At 37.0% G+C, this 19,703-nt stretch overlaps 1 protein-coding gene across 7 annotated transcripts; it reads right to left on the bottom strand.

Annotated features, from left to right (window-relative positions):
* Window positions 1-51: 51 nt before the first annotated feature.
* On the bottom strand, window positions 52-19,673 carry LOC134543100 (sphingomyelin phosphodiesterase-like). 7 transcript variants are annotated; one of them, XM_063387899.1, is made up of 11 exons: window positions 19,492-19,671; window positions 17,082-17,345; window positions 16,237-16,439; window positions 13,974-14,141; window positions 12,836-13,072; window positions 10,342-10,514; window positions 8,414-8,605; window positions 6,680-6,862; window positions 5,065-5,245; window positions 3,471-3,661; window positions 52-831 (listed from the first exon to the last, which is right to left on the bottom strand). In XM_063387899.1, exons 3-11 carry the CDS (start codon window positions 16,357-16,359, stop codon window positions 663-665), a joined length of 1,617 nt encoding a protein of 538 aa, XP_063243969.1. In that variant the 5' UTR covers window positions 16,360-16,439; window positions 17,082-17,345; window positions 19,492-19,671; the 3' UTR covers window positions 52-662. The 7 variants fall into 7 exon arrangements, with proteins under 7 accessions (XP_063243969.1, XP_063243966.1, XP_063243965.1 ...); XM_063387896.1 differs by having other exon boundaries at window positions 3,480-3,661; window positions 16,237-17,345; window positions 19,492-19,673; XM_063387895.1 differs by having other exon boundaries at window positions 16,237-17,345; window positions 19,492-19,672.
* Between the last annotated feature and the right edge of the window lie 30 nt (window positions 19,674-19,703).

Genomic DNA, 19,703 nt, shown 5'->3' with positions numbered 1-19,703 from the left:
CATGTACAGCATGTACCTACCTTGGTATATTATAATGATAAAACACATATAATCACTTATTTGAGATATTTATAACTCAATACATACAGCACTTTCCTTACAAATTTTTTTTTTAACTCTCAACTACTCTACATCTGCCCTCTTAGTACAAAATCCATTCAAAAAGTTATGAAAAATTTATGGAAAACACTGCAGGAATGAAAATAATTCAGAAGCGCTAACTTTGAAGGGTGAAAACAAGGTTTATTATGAGAGTAATGTTATTTCCAATTGATTTTAGGTACATTTTGAAGAAATACTACCTATTGTAGCTGTTGTAAGGGTGAAACTTCCAGAAAATTTTTAATATAGTTTTTCATTTCATGGTCCATAGACACAAAATATAACCTATTATACTAAAACTATAAGTTTTCTGCCTGTAAAACAATAATTTTGCATTAAATGTTTAGATTACAACACCAACACACAGTTCTTATTATCAATTTCCTACTGTTGGCAAATTTTTGCAATGTCCACACAATGACTATCTATGTTGTGTTTTCAAGTAATGTGTATTTAAATAACTTCCAAACCTTTTACACATCCCCAATCATCTGTATTACAAGGCACAATATATTTCCAGGTGACTATTCAACTGTTTTAATTTGCCACAACCGTCCTGGTCACACTGATGCACGGTGGGTCATATTGGCAGCGTCGAACTCCCGCCCCAGTTCGTCGCACTTGTCCAGGTTCCCGGACTCCACCGTCACGATCTCGCACAGCTTCGCCTTGAGACACAAGTCGTCGCAACCCTCCACCAACTGCGGATCTCCCTGCTTCACGTAGTTCCTGTGGACACACGTCTCAATGTCATGCTGCGTGTGCTGGCTACAGTCACATTGTGGATCACGTCAGGTCCAGGGTTGCCAACCCGTACAGTAGCTGTGGGGACATACTGTGATTTTGACATTAGCTATACATAGTTTTTGACGTGACAACGTCTAATAAATCGATGAACGCCGGCTGCACGCACGAAAGTGTCCCGTTACGCACATTGTTCCGTTACGCTGTCGGTGAGAGCAGTAATAATAGGTTATGTTACAATTGACTAAAAAATTATGGTGATTCATATAATTGCGGATAGATATTTGATTACAGTTTATTTATATGAAAACTTGTTCATAATTATATTTAAACTTTATAGCTAAACGCCAGTTTTTAAAATTAATTACAAGTCATCTACACGTGAACTGTTTCGTCGACTGTTTATAAAGTGAAGTGAAAAGTAGTTTTCATTGCTTATTACAACAACAATTTCGGCAATAAAGGTTAATTATTCTTGCATTTTAAAAATCTGATTACTAGTATAATTTCAAGTATTTATTCTTTCATTATTAAAATAAAAACAATTCAATTTTATTCATAAAAGTATGCAATCATTTCATCAATGTTTTGTTATGACGTCACGTTAAACTATTGTCCGTAAACCAACTTTACAGACAACCAATTTTTTTATAACACCTTATATCTCTTTCCCCCCCCCCTTCAAAATGTAATAGTAATAAGTTAAAAACTTAAGTTTTGTTACTGCTGTAAACTTTGAAAGAGGTTGTGTACCAATAAGAAATGGTATGACTGCTACCACAAATTTACTCACTTTTCTTAATCCAGTTTACAATAAAGTTATCAACAGGAGGCAGGCCTGTTATTTTGATCTGGCGAAAGCCTTTGACACTGTCAATCATTCTATCCTACTTGTTAAATTATCAAACATTTGCTTTGACCATATAAATTGGTTTACTAGCTAGTATCTTAAAAGACAGATGTTTCTTTGTAACCGTAAACCACCATAATTCTTTATATTCTGGTAGTTCTGGTGTTCATAAAGGAGGTATGCTATCTCCCCTACTACTCAATTCAGGTTCTTAATCATTCTACTTGTCTATTGTTGGCTAATGACCTAAAATCTACAGAAATTAATTCCTTAAATGATAGTTATTCGCTTCAAAGCAACATTACTGAAATTGAAAAATGGTGTAAACATAATCTTGTTTCTCTTAATAATTTCCTTCACTACGAAATTGCAACCAATTAGGAATATTTATAAATCGTTAATACTCATATTTCAGTACCCTCTAGCATAAAAAGATCTTGGTATCATCTTAAACTCCAATTTGTTTTTTCATCTTCATGTCAACTCTCTCTCCCGCACAACCCAAGCATTAATCAATTACATGAAGTCCTATGCTTCAAATATTTAATATATTCTTATACTTTACTTAGCTTTAGTCAGATCTAAATTAGAATATTCTTCAGTAATTTGAAATAATTAATATTAACAGTTCTGATAGTGAAAAAATTAAATCCATACAAAATCAAATTTTTTCAATATCTTAAGTTTAGACATATGTAATAAGCTTCCTAAATTAGACATCCTTTTTTGATAGTACAGCATATTTATTTTTTGTATATAGTAACTGCTACAGTTTAAAACTAATAGTAAATATTTACTTGATAACACTGGAATCAGGGTTCCTCAGTTTAATAGTCGACTAAAATTTATGTTTTGTATTCTATTCAATGATAATGATCTTATTTATAGATTTATTTCTAACAATAATAAATCAGATAAATATTTTATATTTTAAGTACTTTTTATAATGCGTATTTCATATATATGATTTATTGATTTGTGTTTTGTGTCTTGTCTATGTTAATGTATGTGTTATACATGCACCTACTGTTCTAATGAACATTTGCAAATATACATATGGATGCTAACATTTTCAACTCAAATACCTATTAAAATTTTCAATTGCAGACAAATAGTTTTTTAAGTAAAAGTAATCCAGAATAGATGCAGAAACCCATGCACTTTTCACTATGAAGCACTGAACTCTATTCTACCAAGCAGGGGCGTAGCCAGGGGAGGGGGGGGGGGGGTTAGGGGTTCAACCCCCCCCCCCCCCCCCAGAACCTAATCTTTAATTAATTTCTTATTCACCACTCAAACAAATTTCATATTAAAATTAATAAAATTTTTACCATTACAATATTTAAATTTAACCCTTTCAGCCACACTTTGTCAATTCCTAAGACATAAATAATTATGATTTTTTTTATTGTAACCAAACTTTTTTTGTGTAGTAACAATATTCTTACACTATAATTGTAATGTTAATGTATGACTATAATTCCAAAATAATTAAATCGAAATAAAATTTAATTCATAGCCATGAATTAAGATATCTACCAGAATGTATTAACCCACACATTTAAGGTACTCCACGTATCAATGCGATTTAAATAGTCCACTTCAGTGGACAAATAGACTGAAAGGGTTAAGGAGTGAAAACTGCTAAAATAGCACCATTTTACACCTTAAAATCCAAATTTTTCCCCGGGGGCGGACCCCTGGACGGGAGGGGGCCATACACAAACCCTGGCCACGCCACTGCCGCCGAGCCGGTGCTCCGGAGGCCCCTCACCTGGCGTACCGCTGCAGAAGGTCGTGGTTCGCGGCCATGCGGTGCACCAGGGAGTCCAGCCGGGCCGGCAGCAAGTCCCGCAGGCCGTACTCCTCACGCATGGAGTACAGCTCCCGCCACGCGGGCTCCCGCTCGGGTCGCAGGTTCGCCTCCGTCAGGTTGAACGACCACGCCACCGCGTCTGCGACGTGCTGCGACAGATCACCAGCCGTCAAGTCGTAGAACAAACAAACAAAACAAAAAAAAAATTGGTTGTCTGAGAAGTCGGTTTACGGACGATAGTTCAACGTGACGTCATAACAACAAAACATTTATGAAATGATTGCATACTTTCATGAATAAAATTGAATCATTTTTATTGAATTATCACTATTTTGTATGGATACAAAGAAGGAGTGAAATGAAATATACAATTTAATTGATAAATTTACTTTTGTTTGCACTCATTAATTCAAATATATGTTTATTACTTTAAGGAAGAGATTATTTTAACTATAACTTTTATACGTGTTTGCTATTTAACTTGTTCCAATCTGTGTTATTCTGTTAAGGATAGGATGATGATAGGAAAAGTAGGAAACGAATGGTAGTGTTTCAAGTTTAATGTGCCTCGAAAAAGTCAAATTGATGGTTGTTCCAATCGAGTGGAAGAGAGATAGATGCGGCGCAAGCGTGCAATGAGCGTGACGGGACAATGTGCGTTACGGGTCTCTTTTTCGTGCGTGCAGCCGGCGTACATCGATTTATTAGACGTTGTCACGTCAATAAGATTACATTTTTTTTTAAAATCCAGGCTTCATGGGCTCACCTAGTCAGGGATGTATAGTGTTAGTGAGGTGGGATGACAAGAGCGGTGCTCGCTGTTGCTACTAGCGAGGTGTCTCCTCCAAGCACAAGGTCATCATGCATCCAGTCTCATCCCATCGTAAACTGGCAAACGAGATTAGGCTCTATGAACTATAAATTGAATTGTAAGACCAGTCATTATTCTTGACCTATTGCAATCATCGGTATGTGTGTGAAAATAAGAAAAGAAAAAAAAAACATGAACTAGGACACTATTATAAATTTGAAAATCTTTAGTTATAAAATTTAAAAAATGTGTCTAATTTTAGACTAAATAACCTAAAGAGGGAATCATTACACAGCCGGCCGCCCCAAATAGAGAAAAATTCATGTTTTTTTTAATGATTAACCTTATTTCACTATCCCGAAGGTAATGTTATAATTGTTATTGGAATATTGTTATTTCTGTCCACCACTTAAGTGAATCACCCTTAATAAAACACATGACAAAATGGAAATACACGTGTGTAGTTATTTATTTACTTAAATTACGGCTTCTTGAATAAATGTGCCCCAAGTCACATATCAGTTGGTGACCAAGCCAATAATTCATCGATCCACGATATTGTTAACCAGAAGTTTGAACCTGGATATCACCTCCCCCTCTGGCCTGTTAAAACTATTTTAAGAGGTTTCCTTTTATTAGCTGGGCACCTAACACTTCCAAGGTATTTTATTTTATCACATAATGTCTTCACACGAGGAGCTGTAGGAGCCTGCGTCACTCTTAAAGCCTCAATATTCTCACCCACGAAGCTGGGTCGACAGTGTACACCTTGTAGCTGGGGTTGACGTCGATGAATGGAGATGCCGAACCAGAAACAAACGACACTCCGTTCGCCCTGGAGGAGTTGTCTGTTGAGTAGAACACATGGAACTCTTCGTAGTGCGTATGTCCAGCAAAGTGTGCCGTCACAATGTTCTCGAACCTGGAAGCAAAAAAAAATAAATAAAAAAATAAAATAAATCTAAACCACACCACACATCTCTCATAGTAAAAATATGTATAAAAATTAAATCTAAGATGTGTTCAACGCTCTCAAAGTTTTTCTTTTATATGGAAAATTTTTTTACCCTTCAGAGTTCATTATAAAGCACAAATTGCTGCTATTGAACACTGACATGAAGACCCCAGTACGAAGGTTCACCAATCATTTTTACAAATGAAACGTGCATGAGTTCAACCCCAATCTTTTATACTTTTTTCTAAGACTGAAATTTATCTAACTGGTTTTTTATGTAACCTTATTTTAAATCTTCCAAACAATTTAGGTAAACATTTGCATATTGGTACTCTTACAGGGAGGGGTACGGAAGAGGAAGGTGTCATTAAAATGCAAACAAGTGCATTACAATACTTGGGCACACGGTCACTTACAGAGCAGGGACTTGAACTGCGGACAAGACAGATGCTGGGAAGATAGGATCAATAGGTATGAAATTTATGAGGAGTATGTTGGCAGTTATGAGAAGAGACAGGATCAGGAATGAGACGGTGCAAGCAGGAGTACAGGACTTGAATGAGATCCTGGAAAAAGCAAGAATGAGATGGAACAGAGAGGCCGCCAAGGAAAATGCTGGATTTGTACACAGTAAGAAGGTCCCAAGGAAAGAGGAGGTGGTAAGAGCAGATAGTCAAAGGAGAAAAAAGAAGAATGGAACAAAGTGAAAGAGGAGGAATGATGAAGGAACTGAGGAATATGGAGGCATTTTACTTTGCTACCATGGCCGCAGGCTGGAAGCAGTTGAGGATGATGACTGTAACACCTTGGCATGTTGGCAACATTTTTATTTTCCCAACGTAACAGTTTTGCCTTGCTCTTTGTCAAGCTTACAGGTCACCGGGCTCTTGACTATGCTATTTAGGCCGGTGGTGAATGAATGCCTCCCGAAAATGTTAATTTAAGCTCAAACCAGTTTTTCTGCTTCACCCTTTCTTCATAATAGTTTAACCTGATCTGTGCCAAAGTAAAAATGTTACATTACTCCTGAATATTTTACCTATAAAAGTGTACAAAAATTATAATTTCAAATAACAAATTTTTTTTAAAATCAAATATATTTTGATTGATCTAATTTTTTATATCACTTGCTTAAGACATCAAAGATGTACTAGAAACAACAAATCATTTTAATATCAAAACTCAAAAACTTGCCAAAAAGTAAGATAAAAAATTATATATATAAAAAAATCTTTTAAAGGCAACTGCTGTATGAAAATGTAAATGCTAAACATAGCTGTTATTATAACCAACACATGTTTGGTCCAAGAAATATATACATAATATGAAATATTTATTTTTGTGCAAAAAGTTTGTTAGTTATGGTTTAAATCTTTGACGACGGAATTGAAATAAGATTACCTGTCGACTATCTTGTGGAACTCCCTGCCCCAAACCTTCAGACACCAGCCGTACCGACTTCTCAAGCCGGACGGCACGTGGTAGAGGATGTGTACCCTCTCCCCTGCACGCTCCGCTTCCCGCAGCACTCCTACCAACCACTGAAGCTGGCTGTACGGGTCGATGGGGTCGTACGCGAGCCAGCTGCAAAGCGGCACAACACTCGCTAATCGACGCATTCAAATACAAGACAAGCACACAAACAAGTACATCTGTACCGCGGAGAACTTCAGAAGCAAAAATTATCTTCGTATTTACAAGATTATTAAAAAAAAAAAAGTGATAGTTTCATGAACTTAAGGAAGTTATCTTCATATATACTTAAGTTTTCCAGACTGTTGCAATTTATTTACAGCTTGGGTAAGCCAGAATAAACTTTGCCAGACGATTTCTTCGTCGTCGTCGTCGTCGTATCGAGAAGGCAAGTAAGTTTAAATTCTGTAATGAGACAACTAGACTTTCAACTTAATTCTAAGTCACACTTTCGGCATTCATGTGCAATGGTAGCATATTTCGGAGCTGTGTGCTATCACAATATTAAGACTGAAGTAATTTTGTTACCTTCAAATTCCATCACAATCACAAACTGATACAATATACAATACATGCCCTTTGATTGCATGCATATCATAAACTCTGTGACATGTAAAAATTGTAATGTTCATGTCCTGTTTAGTTTGTAAAAAGCTGTGTATACCCTAGCAAAAAGCAGCATATACCCTAGTATAAAGCTATATATATCCTGGTAAAAAAGTTATGTATAATCTAGTAAAAAGTGGCGTATACCCTAGTAAATAAAAAAAAATCAGTGTATACACCTTGGTAATGAAATTTGTGAAAAAAGTGATTGAGATATGTACATAAAAAGCTAGCAAACTTGATGTTTATTATAGATTTATTTCACTTCTAAATGAGTTTGCCAAAATATCTGATAAAATATTCTTTAAGAATCTTTGTTTAAATTTTAAAAATAAGCTCTCAGATGATCAGCATGGTTTGAGAACTGAGAAAACAACAATCACTAACATTTTACCTTTTCTTAACCCTATTAATGCTGAAGTAATTACACTAGGTTATTAATGTCAATTGCTGTTGGTCTATTTTATTTTTTTAACGTTAAGGCATTTGGCATTGCAGGCCACTGCCATTCCTAATTTTACAGACTACTTTTATGACATCAGATGACATGAGATTACGTAGTTCAAGGACATATTTTATCTTCACTAGTTTTTTCCTTCATTATATAGTTGAAGGGAGAGGTCCGGATCCCTCAGACTTCCCCCCTGGCAACATCCCTGAGCCGCCATTTCATAAAACAATTCAAAAGTGAACTGAAGTGCTTCTGACAGACAATGCTATACGTAGTTACAGACAGATATAGCTAGGGGCAGGCATTTTTCGCGAATAAATCTGGACGCATATTAGACTGCAACAAGGTATACCCGCACCCACGGTTTCTTCCTTGTGATTGGTGGCCATCTGTGAGAAACGTCGTTGCCTTATTTGACAGAGCCACTCAGGACGCGTTTGAATCCGAACTGAATCGCTGTGATTGGTGTGTTAAAAGTATGCATGTACCTGAAAGAATCTCACCCAATAAAGAAACACAGACTATGCTAAAGTGTTTTAACTTTCAGCTGGTCTCGGAATCTTTTCGCGAAATACGCATGGCCCTAGATATAGGTAATCACTCACTAGTTACTGTTGAGGCAGACGACGCTGTTGAGAACAATGACCCTGAAACCCGGCCGAGGCACGACGGTGTAAAAGCCTCCACGTAACAACGTCTGTTGTGCCTCGGGGGTCACGTAGGGAGACCAGAGCTCGGACACAAGTTCAAACAGGTATCGCGTGGAAACAGCATCCGACACGTTGAGAGGGGCATACCTGCAACAGCCGTTCAATGAAAAAAAAAAATCCATTAGAAACTTATACTATACTGTAAATTACTTGTATGTGAACTTCCTTACCAACCATGTGATGTTACCTATGAAATTATATGCTGAAAACACAAGTAGTACGTACCGATGTGATGTCACGTGGTAAAATTTTACGTGTAGAGTTTTTTTTAATTGGCTTTGCGCATGTAGTGCTTTGTGAGCCCGCGTGAGTTCCTGACACTTGTTTGCGACACTCGAGCATTGACTTGTTTTCCTGGCGCGGTAGATTGCTAGCGCTCTCTGTTTTTCTGGGACGGTGGCGTGATTCGCCGCCCGAGAGCCTGGCCAGCTGCGCGGGCGGTTGCGTCATCCTGTCCTGGAATCTCCGGGAGTGTTGGCTGCCCTGGTTGGTTTCGCTGCGTTGTTGTTTCTCGCGCAGGCGCGCGCCTGACGCACTGGTGTTTGTGTCGCTACCAGGTGGCAGAAGTGCGAGTCTGGCATGACCGGTGGAGGGGGGGGGGGGATAGCGTCGGTTGGCGGAATCGCGGTTGTGTTTGTGGAATCGCGGCCGGGATTTTTGTTTTCGCGTGGAGTGTTCTCGACGTGATGACGTTGTGAAGTGATTTTAATAAAGGGGGCCACCCTGGGTGCGCCCGGTGTGGTTCTTCTCGGTGAGGTGCTGGAGGTCTGTCGGAGCCCCGGCCTGGCGGGTAGCTGCGTGCTGCCTTTCGAAGGTGTTTGTAAGTAATGGCGAACTCGTAATTTTCCTTCACCTCTTGTAACATCTGTGGGCGTATTTTAAAATTGGGTTAGGATGACTTAACGTTTTGATTCTTTCCAGGAGTGCAGGCAGTGTGTGGTATCCAGTAATGTAAACTTTCTTTCGTTAATTTAGCTTAAGGATGGGTCGAGGTGTGCGTTAAGAATAATCATGTTATTTTAAAAAGAAGTAATACTCGTTCTAAGAAGAGGATAAATTATTGTTTATTTATTTATTTTTTTTGTTTGTTACCAGAGTATTTTGACATTATTGACTTTATTTATTTAATTAGTTAATTATTTACTTATGTGTTGGTCATAGTTTACCGGAAATAAAACCTGAAACGATGTGGGATAAATAATACTTTTTTTTCTTTCAGTCAACATCCTACACCCCCTGTCCTAAGGAGGTTAGACATTAGACAATCCCTGTACCAGCTCTACTGCTACCCCCCCCCCCCCTAATGTTTATTTTGAAATAATAAGATGTTATCTTATTTTTTTTATTTTTGAGTGACATCTTGTAGATCTTGACGGAGACCGAGGGCGATTGCGACACTATACTGTAAATTACTTGTATGTGAACTTCCTTACCAACCATGTGATGTTACCTATGAAATTATATGCTGAAAACACAAGTAGTACGTACCTTGCCTTTACAACCTTTAAAGCAATAGGTAAGCTGAACATTTTACACCAGTTTTATAGACTTTTGTCTCATAATTTCTTGTTAGGTCAATGGCAAATATTATAATGATGTCCCCATTATAAAAATAAATTTTTAAAAAAACTACATGCAATTTTAGAAAATCTTTGAAATTATGTTTCCCTGAGTGGGCAGCATGCGGTTAATTAAGGGATATTTCCATCAATAGCTCATGCACGGTGTGTAATTCTTCAAGCTGGCTGGAACAATGTTCTGCACCGTTGTAATTAAATTTGGAGGTTATAATTTACCCAAGAGAGTGCTATTAAAATTCTCACCCATTCTTTTGAGCTGGTTCACTGTTTCCCAAGGTAAAGAAAACTGGGATATCTCCAAAAGTCTCGTTGAAAACTTCCACTACCTTTGTGATGATGTCAGAATTGTGCTGCCTGTTGTAGTCCCAAACTGCATGATTTACAAAGTCCCCTGTGTAATAAATGTAGTCGATTCTCTGCCAAGAAGAAACAAATACTTTTAAATTAGGAAAATATTCCATTTATTTAAAAAAACATTTTACCTCGTAAAGGTTCTGTAAAATTATATAACAGGGTGGCCACTGAATTTGCAAAACCAAATTCCTCCAGGTCTTTTTCCAGGAGTTTTAAGGTTTTTCTAAAAAATTTCATAAAATGTTACTACTAATGTATAAAAAATATATGTAACTTCACTAATGTTGCTGGTTACATAAAAGCTGAAACAAATTAACCATTTGATATTAAATATGAACCATTAATATTATGTAAAATAGTTAGTATTCCTGCTAAGACTACATTATTTGTGATAAAAGTGTATTTCCATAACACAATTAAGTAGCTCTTGTATGATGTTGAAACTATGACAGTAGCAATAACAGCAAAATGTTACAGAAATACAGCATTAGTATGAAAAATACAGCAAACTATAAGGGCACAATTCAAATCACCAGTATTTTTGTTAGTTAAGAGCTGTAAAAACATGTTACTAGCTTTAAATCCTTCATATAAAACCTTTTGATCACAGTAATCTAGACATCATGAATTTTTAGTTGTTAAAGTACCTCCCTACTTGTCCATCTTATTTTACTATTTGCTAAAAATCAGTTTAATACTGGCTGGAGAACAAATGCATCTAAAAACTAATAGTAATGGTAAAATCTTAATAAAGACATATTTTCGTTTCTTAGAGAAACCCTTAAAAAAATAATCTTTTAAGACACTTAATGAAAAAAAAAAATATGGCACCATTCACTAGTTAGGTTACTTCCACGTTCTACATATTATTTTTTGATTTGATCAAGGAAGTAATTGCAGTCGTGGCTTCTGTTTATTATTACAATTGGTGAAAATCTTTTGAAGTAAAAGTAAGAAAGCAATACACGAGAAAAAAGAAAAGAAAATGAGCAGCAACTTTCTCTCCTCCCGATAATCGCTGGGAACCAGTGTCGCATTCATCACGCACGCAGTGCTGCAGAGATTCACCAGTAAACAGCGCTCAAAATGGTAAAAGTGATGCAGTTTGTAGGCAAGGCATGTAGTTTTCCAACTAAGCTCTTTTGAACTTACTAGAAAAACCAATAATTCTCATTGGCTTTCAAAAATTCAACGGTTTCTTAACGTTTTACACGGAACTGAAAAAATTCCCGGCTAATTCAAAGTTTCCTGATTTTCCCGTTCGAGTGACCATGCTGTATAATTTTATACATGTTTTTTCACGGTAAAGTAAATTTATGGTTTTATGTCACACAAAAAGGCTTAAGACTACAGAATCTCTATGATGGTAATGGGATCTGGATCACTTTAAAACCTAATTATTAATTATACATTTAAATGAGTCATCTTAGGGACCAGAACGGAACCATTACTTTAGAATAAGATTCCAATTAATCAATCATTTAATTAAAAAAAAAGTTCACTCAACTAAATCAGTGCACAACAAATCTATTATATTGAGACAGAATACTACAGTATAATTTCAGTTAATTTACTCTCCTGTAATACACTTTTATTTCAAAATTATATTGTGAAATATTATATATTGCTCAGTCTCTTCTTCTATCACAAACCAAAACAACTATTTATTTATCTATGTTTAGTTACTGGCGTTTTGTCCACTGGCAGGATTGTACACACGTATTCATCACTTCAGGAAAGAGAAGGGGAAGGGATAGAACCTTTTTCCTCTTTGCCTGCTGTTTCCTTTCAAATTATATCTTTTTGGTTGGTGGGAATGATATAGAATTTTTTTTAGGATCTCCACGCTTTGGGGGGGGGGGGGGGGGATATATCACCCTATCCTCACCCCTGCATACATCCCTCTAGACTTAGAAGTCGTAAGAGGAAGTAAAATAGCACTAAAGCCAGGGGAATAGAGAGGGGCCCTACATTTAAAAAAAAATTTCGTAAACTGTTCTTCAATTTGAAGGGTATGAGGTATGACAACCCTGGGCTAGATGAATAGGTCCTACTCAGGGGCGCAACAACAGGGGGAGGGGGGGGGGAAGGGTATTTTGCCCCCCCCCCCCCCCCCGAAACCTTGAAGTGGGGGCAAACGAGGGCAAAGAAAGTGCTGTTAAATCAACTTTTAGATAATAAAACTGCTTAAATAGCACCATTTTCCACCTTGAAATACATATTTTCCCGGGGGAGAACCCCTGGACCCCCCCGCTTCTATAGGGGGGATCGATGATTCTTTATAAAAAGGTATATTGCCCCCCCCCCCCTCCCCTGGCAATTTAGTTGTTGCGCCCCTGGTCCTACCGCACGTGGCGACACCCCGAGGGATTCCCGCACGTACCGGGTGCCGGCGCCTGATGCCCTGCAGCATCGAGCGCACCGTCCTCAGGGGCAGGTCGCACCTCCGGTAGTCGCCCCAGGGCCCGGCCCCGCCCGGCCGCCCCCCCGGCGCCGGCTCGCGGCAGCACAGGGGCCGGCTGCAAGGCGCCTCGTTCCCGGGGCTGTACTTGGGGTCGAGGTGCAGGTCCGACACGTGCACTATCGTCACCGGGCCCGTCTGGGAACAAGCGACCGGCTTCTGCACCAATCAGATTGTATCAGTTTACACGACTACCATTACAAATTATTTATTTGATTAAGAAACATTTCGCTTCAAAGGAAAATCAACAGTCTTTGCTGGTAGACTGTCTGGGAACAAACGACCGGCTTCTGCACCAATCAGATTGTATCAGTTTACACGACTACCATTACGAATTATTTATTTGATTAAGAAACATTTCGCTTCAAAGGAAAATCAACAGTCTTTGCTGGTAGACTGTCTGGGAACAAGCGACCGGCTTCTGCACCAATCAGATTGTATCAGTTTACAGGACTACCATTACGAATTATTTATTTGATCAAGACACATTTCGCTTCGAAGGAAAAAACAACAGTCTTTGCAGGTAATGATGCTTCAGGCCGGCTCGGATAATACAATAATAAGAAGCTAGGTTAATCAAGACTATACTGTACAAGTTTCATGATGTTATCTTTGTCTTCATTGAAATCAAATAATTTTCTTAAAACACACATCAAGTATTTTCTAAAAGAAAAAAAAAATGAATTACTTTCTGGCTAATTTTAAAATTCTGAATTTGACTCTTGAAAAGTCATTTCTGGTGACAAATGCACAAGACTCAACTTAAAACCAGAGTGTATTAAAGCAATTTAAACTGTCAACAAGAGCCCAGAGCCTAAATTTATCTGCGACATCCTTGTTGCCTTGAGCCTCTATGGATATTTAAAACCTCGCGTTTACCTTCATTACACTGACATGATAAAAACTTAGGCAAATGCTTCTATGAGGTCTGACTATTTAAATATATATAAAAAAAGCTTTGTGCATGCTGAAGCAAGTATAAAAATTTAGGGGATTGTCTGGTTTATTAAACATTTCGTTTATAGAAGTTGGGATGGGGCAGAGAGCACATAAATTTTACCACATTGTGTGAAATAGTTGGCATAACAACATCTGGCTTGACTCCCATATCGGCATCGACTGTCCACTCAACATCAGCGCTGCATGTTTCTCTGTTCAAGATCAAGGTGCACAGTCTGTTAGTCACTGCATCGATGCCAGCGTGCTCAGCAAAGTATACCATCATTTCCTGAAACACATTCACGTGCATGAACCATAGTAGATGATAGTTCAATCATGTGAAATTCATTACATCTAAAAGATTACTATGCTTGACTTGAAAACAATGTTTTAATTTTTTTTTTGAACTTGAAACTTTACAATACCCTATTAGTAAAATATTAATAATCATAACACTTTATTGTCATTTAGCATGTAGTGCAACAGACATTGTCATCATATATAATAAAATTACGTTAACATAACTACATATACATATACATATACACTAGCGTAAATTTACTCACACTTAAGTTCACTTAAATTTATGTCATTACATTCATCAATTGTATATAAAGATTTAGATTTAAACCATTGTTCTAGAGTTAGCCTAAATTTATTGAAACTCATTGGTCTAGCACTCAAAGGTAACCTGTTAAAAAAATTTTACACTTGTGTAATATTAAAATTCATCTGTGTCTTAGATAAGCAATTATTATTAACTTCAATTAAGTATCTATTTGTAGTATTTATGGTTGTGTACACTACTTCTTAAGATAAATGTCTGTATAATATTCTTAACAAACAGTACACAATATAAAATAAAAATACATGGTAATGTAAATATCTTTAGTTTTACAAAATGTTCTCTAACTATTGAAATCACTCACTTATTTCATTATTAATTTTAAACGAGATGAAACAAGTTGAAATATTTGTGTTTGGATTGGTTCTAAGTACGATAGTAATAATATCGGTGTGGTACAGAAAAAACAGAGTTTGTGATCATCCAAAAGTAGATTTTTTTTGCACTTTCTAAAATTAAATTTATTTTTTTGGTATTTGCGTGTATTTGCAATTTAGTTACAATTGAAAGGTTTGTGGTTTTTGACACATTGTAACCAATACAAGTAGGTACTATACAGCAAGTTAAACATTGTGGATACCTGCACATATTAAAAATAAATTGTCATAATAAATGTGATAAATTTATATAGTTTAGTTAAAATATTTAATGCTGTGTTTGTATTTTCCCTATTATTGAGTCTTGTACATAAACTATTGAGTTCTTAATAGTTACGTCACCAACATTAATATATAAATATATATTCAAAATAAATAGGCCTACATAAATTTATTAATCTTTAATATAGCCACCTTAATGCACTCAAAGAATTTTTTTATTTTTATTTGTGTCAAACATAAAAATATTGGGGAAATAAAGGAAAAATCCGCTACAGTTCATGATAAGGTGCCATTTTGGACAGATGCTTTAGCTAACATTCAGAATTTGACAACTGAATATAGTCACATAATAAACAAAAACAAACACAGATTCATATACCACCTCTCTAGCTAATCACGTATCAGTAGTTGTTTTGTTAATTTTATAAGAAAATTCACCTGTCAAAGACAGAATGCTGTCAAAAAAAAAACACCTTATTTGTAACACAGTGTAAGTATACACTTCCAGAGCATTGCCATTTTGACGCGAGTTCAATCATAACCGTGCTTATGCACACTATGATGATGTGCCCTGTGTGATGATCTCATCATGATCTACTTATGTGTCGAATGGTATCACTGCGGTGTTTGGCGTATTCTACTGTGTTGGTTGAGAAGACGGTGACAATCATAAAACTCTTGATGGGACTCTGTGCCTGAAATGATTGATTTGCAGTTTTCACTGTGATGTAGTTGCTCCACAAACAAAAGGAACACCACAAATCATGACTTCAGTTAGTAGAAATATTTGTGAGTTAAATACACCTTTCCATAAATTACGAAATATAAATTTACGCAAGTTAAACACTAAACACCCGTAGAAGTAGTTTAGTTAGATGGGTGTACTCAGTTACATTAATCAATCAAAGATTTTTACTCACCTCACGATCACACGCATTTAAACCACCACAAATGTCGCAAACAAACGATCCCGCTAACAACAAAACAATAAACTCACGCTACAATCAAAACATTGCCCTCCAGTTCTACCAATATTTTTTTTTATTACTTCCAAACTCTTTTTCCGAAATCTATACTCAACTAATACGCCGTCATTAATTCCCCCTCAGTTTTTTCTCAACCGATCAGAAACACGATATCGCAAACATACAAGCACTCACCAAGAAAACGTCAACAGTAGCCGGACAAACCACGCTGTCGTACAGCCGAGACGAGACGCACAAGCTAACCACTGCATCCCTGAGCTCTGCGCGAGATCTGTTGGCGTTGTAAACGCCGTACATGCGCTTGACAGTGTCGCGGCAAGCCGTGCACCGCGCAGGCTCTGGGCCGCGAACGTCGCTCTGAGGGGCACTTGAAGGCGCTGTGAAGTAAAAACATACAGTCAAGGAGTTAACATCCGACATAACTGTGACCAAACCACTTACATATATTTGTGAATACAGTAAACTCCCTATTATCCGCGGGCGGATGATGCGCGGTGCGGATTGTCCGCGCATGCTACAAAAAAATTACATGACATATGTAAATCTGTATTTTATTACAAGTGAGCAAATTTGAACTCTACTGACAAGTGTATTGTGTGCAGTACACAGTAAAACTGCCACTGGCCTTCTCGGAACTCTTGCAGTAGGCTGGCATGCGCTGCTATTTTTGTCTCTGTCGCACTTTGTTTCTAGTCGTATTGTTGAGCACTTTTATGTTTACATTACTTAAATGTATTTAATGTCAATTATTCAGTAAAATATTACAATTTTAGCATAATTTAAAATTTTTTACTGTTAATTGTAACTTTTACTGTACATACATAAATGTTTAGATTTTTAAGTTGAAATTAATGTTTCCTTTTTTGTTTCCCATTTTTGGCTCTTTTGCGGATTATCCGCGATTTCCACTATCCGCGGTGTCCCTGCCACTTAATTTCGCGGATAATCGGGAGTGTATTGTACTTGCTTAACTTCAAAAGGTGCGCTCTAGAGAGGTTCATGTTTTCAATAATATATACCTAGTCAAATTTGTTTATTATACTGTAACAGTAAAACACCGCCAGTGTTGAGTATTAATAATATTGTTTTTGATTGTAATCAGCAAGACGGACTGTGTCTGTTATCCAAATGTAATTTATGTAGTATTCTTTAACAGCCATCCAGAAACAGACTGGAAACATCTTGTATTTAAAGAAGTGTTATTGTTGACGCCACTTCCTCTCCCGCGGAGCAGAAGAGGCAACTTTGCAGTCCTTGCGAGCAGTCCGGGAGTCCAGCATGACCTACCAACAAGGGCAGACGCTTGACTGATATTTAAAACCATGTTTAACAAAACTATTTTTTAAACCTTTTGTCTTTTGTTATATCTGGAGCTCTGTACAGATTACCAAGTTCTTTTTGAGCTGGAAGCCTAACCACCCTCTTTCATTTATCCACCTCTTCACGTCAGTCACGCGAGCAGGCAACATTTTACAGGACCGGCCTACAACTGTATTTTCAGTGTGTAATATCCGGCATGCAAGCATGTCGTCTACCACGTTTAGGACTATGAGCAAGTGCTGTCGTAAATATACAAATTACTGTTTTACTGAGGAAATTGTGGAGTATTGCGTAGTTGTATTTTTAAGCACATGTAGGCACTGCATTAAAGATGGACGTGACTACTACCTGACGTGTGAGTACCGTTTACCCTCGATCGTTATCCTGTCCCAGCAAGTTTCTATAGTGTGCCTAGCCTAGCTAAGGGTGTACCGACGGGCCCACAATGTGTGGGTCAGTGAGGTTTCAGGCGAGGCTGCATAGAGTTGTTCTCAGGTGCGGGTGACGTTCGTCGGTAAGCCACACAGGCCTGACGGTTCACGACTCACCTCCCTCAGAAAGGGAGCTCTTACTGAGAGAGCTGGCGCCAAGCAACAACATCTAACAACGACGATATCGAGAGACGTCCACCATGTCTCTGCACACCGCAGGAGACCGGCCCGCGTAAACTTGATTATGGAATGTGTGGGAATATTAATGCATGTACTGGACGAGAGATTAAGGACAGTGAGGGCAGGGCAGAGCAGGGTCATGAGGACAGGGAGGAAGATGGGAGGCCAGGAAGGAGCCAGGGGTAATATGACAGAAGGTAGGGGGAGAGAAATACAGGATAGAAGTAGGTGTAGAAATGGGTGTCAAGATATAGAAGATGGAAGGCAGAAAGGGGGTAGTGTAAACAAAACTGAAAAGTTATGGGCAATAATGGACTGTACGGGACTGAGATAGTGGTAGCTGTTGAAACACAAATAGATTGGGAAGTATGACGGGTCGTGTGCGAATCATGCGTTGACTTAAGAATTAACAGAGATGGTTATATTTAATATTTCTTAAGGAATTATGCAAAGCACCAATCAGAACACAATAGAATGTGCTGTTGGTGCAAAATAATGTTTTCTCTGAGAAAGCAGGTACAAGCAGTACAAAGGAGTTGAAAATAATTTTAAGAAACGCAAAGATCATTAGAAGTAAATTGCACAAAATATAAATTTTAAAGAAGCTCAAATAGGTACCTTAATTTTTTTTACGATTTCAGGATTTCTTTTGTTTTATTTTTCTATTGTATGAGTAGGCCTATAGAAAATTGTATTAAATATTAATGAATATTTTGTAAACTGTACCGCCATTTTATTTTGGCTCATAACAGATGATAATAATAATACATAAAATAGTAAGTAATTATTTTCACACTAAGTTATGGTGATTCTGATTTCTGTACGAATTCTAGGTTACGATCTAAAATGCACATATTAGGTTAGATTAGATATTTTTCTTTCACAATTGGGCTTTCACCCAGTGGCAAGGAGTCCTCCCTTTCACTCCTTCTCCCTCCACCCCTTAAGTCTTCCCTCAGATCTTTCCACCCTTTATACACAATCATAGCCATGTCTGGTATTTCAAAGAGGTGCATAACAGACTTCACTATGAATAAACATGATACATTGAACAAATTACTATAAATTGGCAACGATTCCTAACCAAAATACAGACAATATCTACAAATTCAAAAATTCTGCTGCATTCTAGTTCATTTTCACCGACTTGAATTAACGATCAATATATTATTAACTTAATTGTGTGCCTATTTACATAAAGGTTCTGGTTATAATTTTTTAGTTTTTCAATTGTAAACCCACCTATAGAAAATTATTGGTACTCATCTATATTGAAATGTACTATTGTGGAAACAATTTTTTAATGTAATTAAAAGATACCTACTAATGTTTGGAATTTTATAAACTGTGATTTAGAACTTAAATTAGTAATGCTATATATATTATACCTATTGTTACCTACAGTTTTATAAATCACACAAACATTTTGACACACTCTAGGCAATTTTCTATAACACACCACTTGGTCAAATTGTAGGTATTGGAAAATAAATATTACCTGTAAATGATTCTGTTAATATGTTTGCAATTGTTAGAAAAAATACACATTTGAGAAACATTTTATTACTGTCACTAATCCTTCTAAAACACATTTGTAGGTGTCATTTACCAAACTTGATTATTTCAAGGTTAGTAAATGCTACTTGTGGTTGTGACATCATGGCCATAATCATTCTGAAGATCTGTACCTTCCCTGTTCTGTGATCTGTA

This window comes from Bacillus rossius, assembly GCF_032445375.1.
Source record: "Bacillus rossius redtenbacheri isolate Brsri chromosome 9 unlocalized genomic scaffold, Brsri_v3 Brsri_v3_scf9_2, whole genome shotgun sequence".
Classification (NCBI taxonomy): domain Eukaryota; kingdom Metazoa; phylum Arthropoda; class Insecta; order Phasmatodea; family Bacillidae; genus Bacillus; species Bacillus rossius.
The sequence above is the reverse complement of the archived record's forward strand: the minus strand, read 5'-3'. Positions and strand labels throughout refer to the sequence as shown.

What these genes read in the sequence shown, in the direction of transcription:
- LOC134543100 (XM_063387895.1), bottom strand. Translation starts at nt 16,575, where the DNA reads ATGCGCGGACAATCCGCACCGCGCATCATCCGCCCGCGGATAATAGGG. An exon ending in GAACCAGCTCAAAAGAATGG is followed by an intron (nt 8,606 to 10,341) that starts GTGAGAATTTTA and finishes CGGCTGTTGCAG; the next exon opens with GTATGCCCCTCTCAACGTGT. An exon ending in CTTCTGCAGCGGTACGCCAG is followed by an intron (nt 832 to 3,470) that starts GTGAGGGGCCTC and finishes GTGTGTCCACAG; the next exon opens with GAACTACGTGAAGCAGGGAG.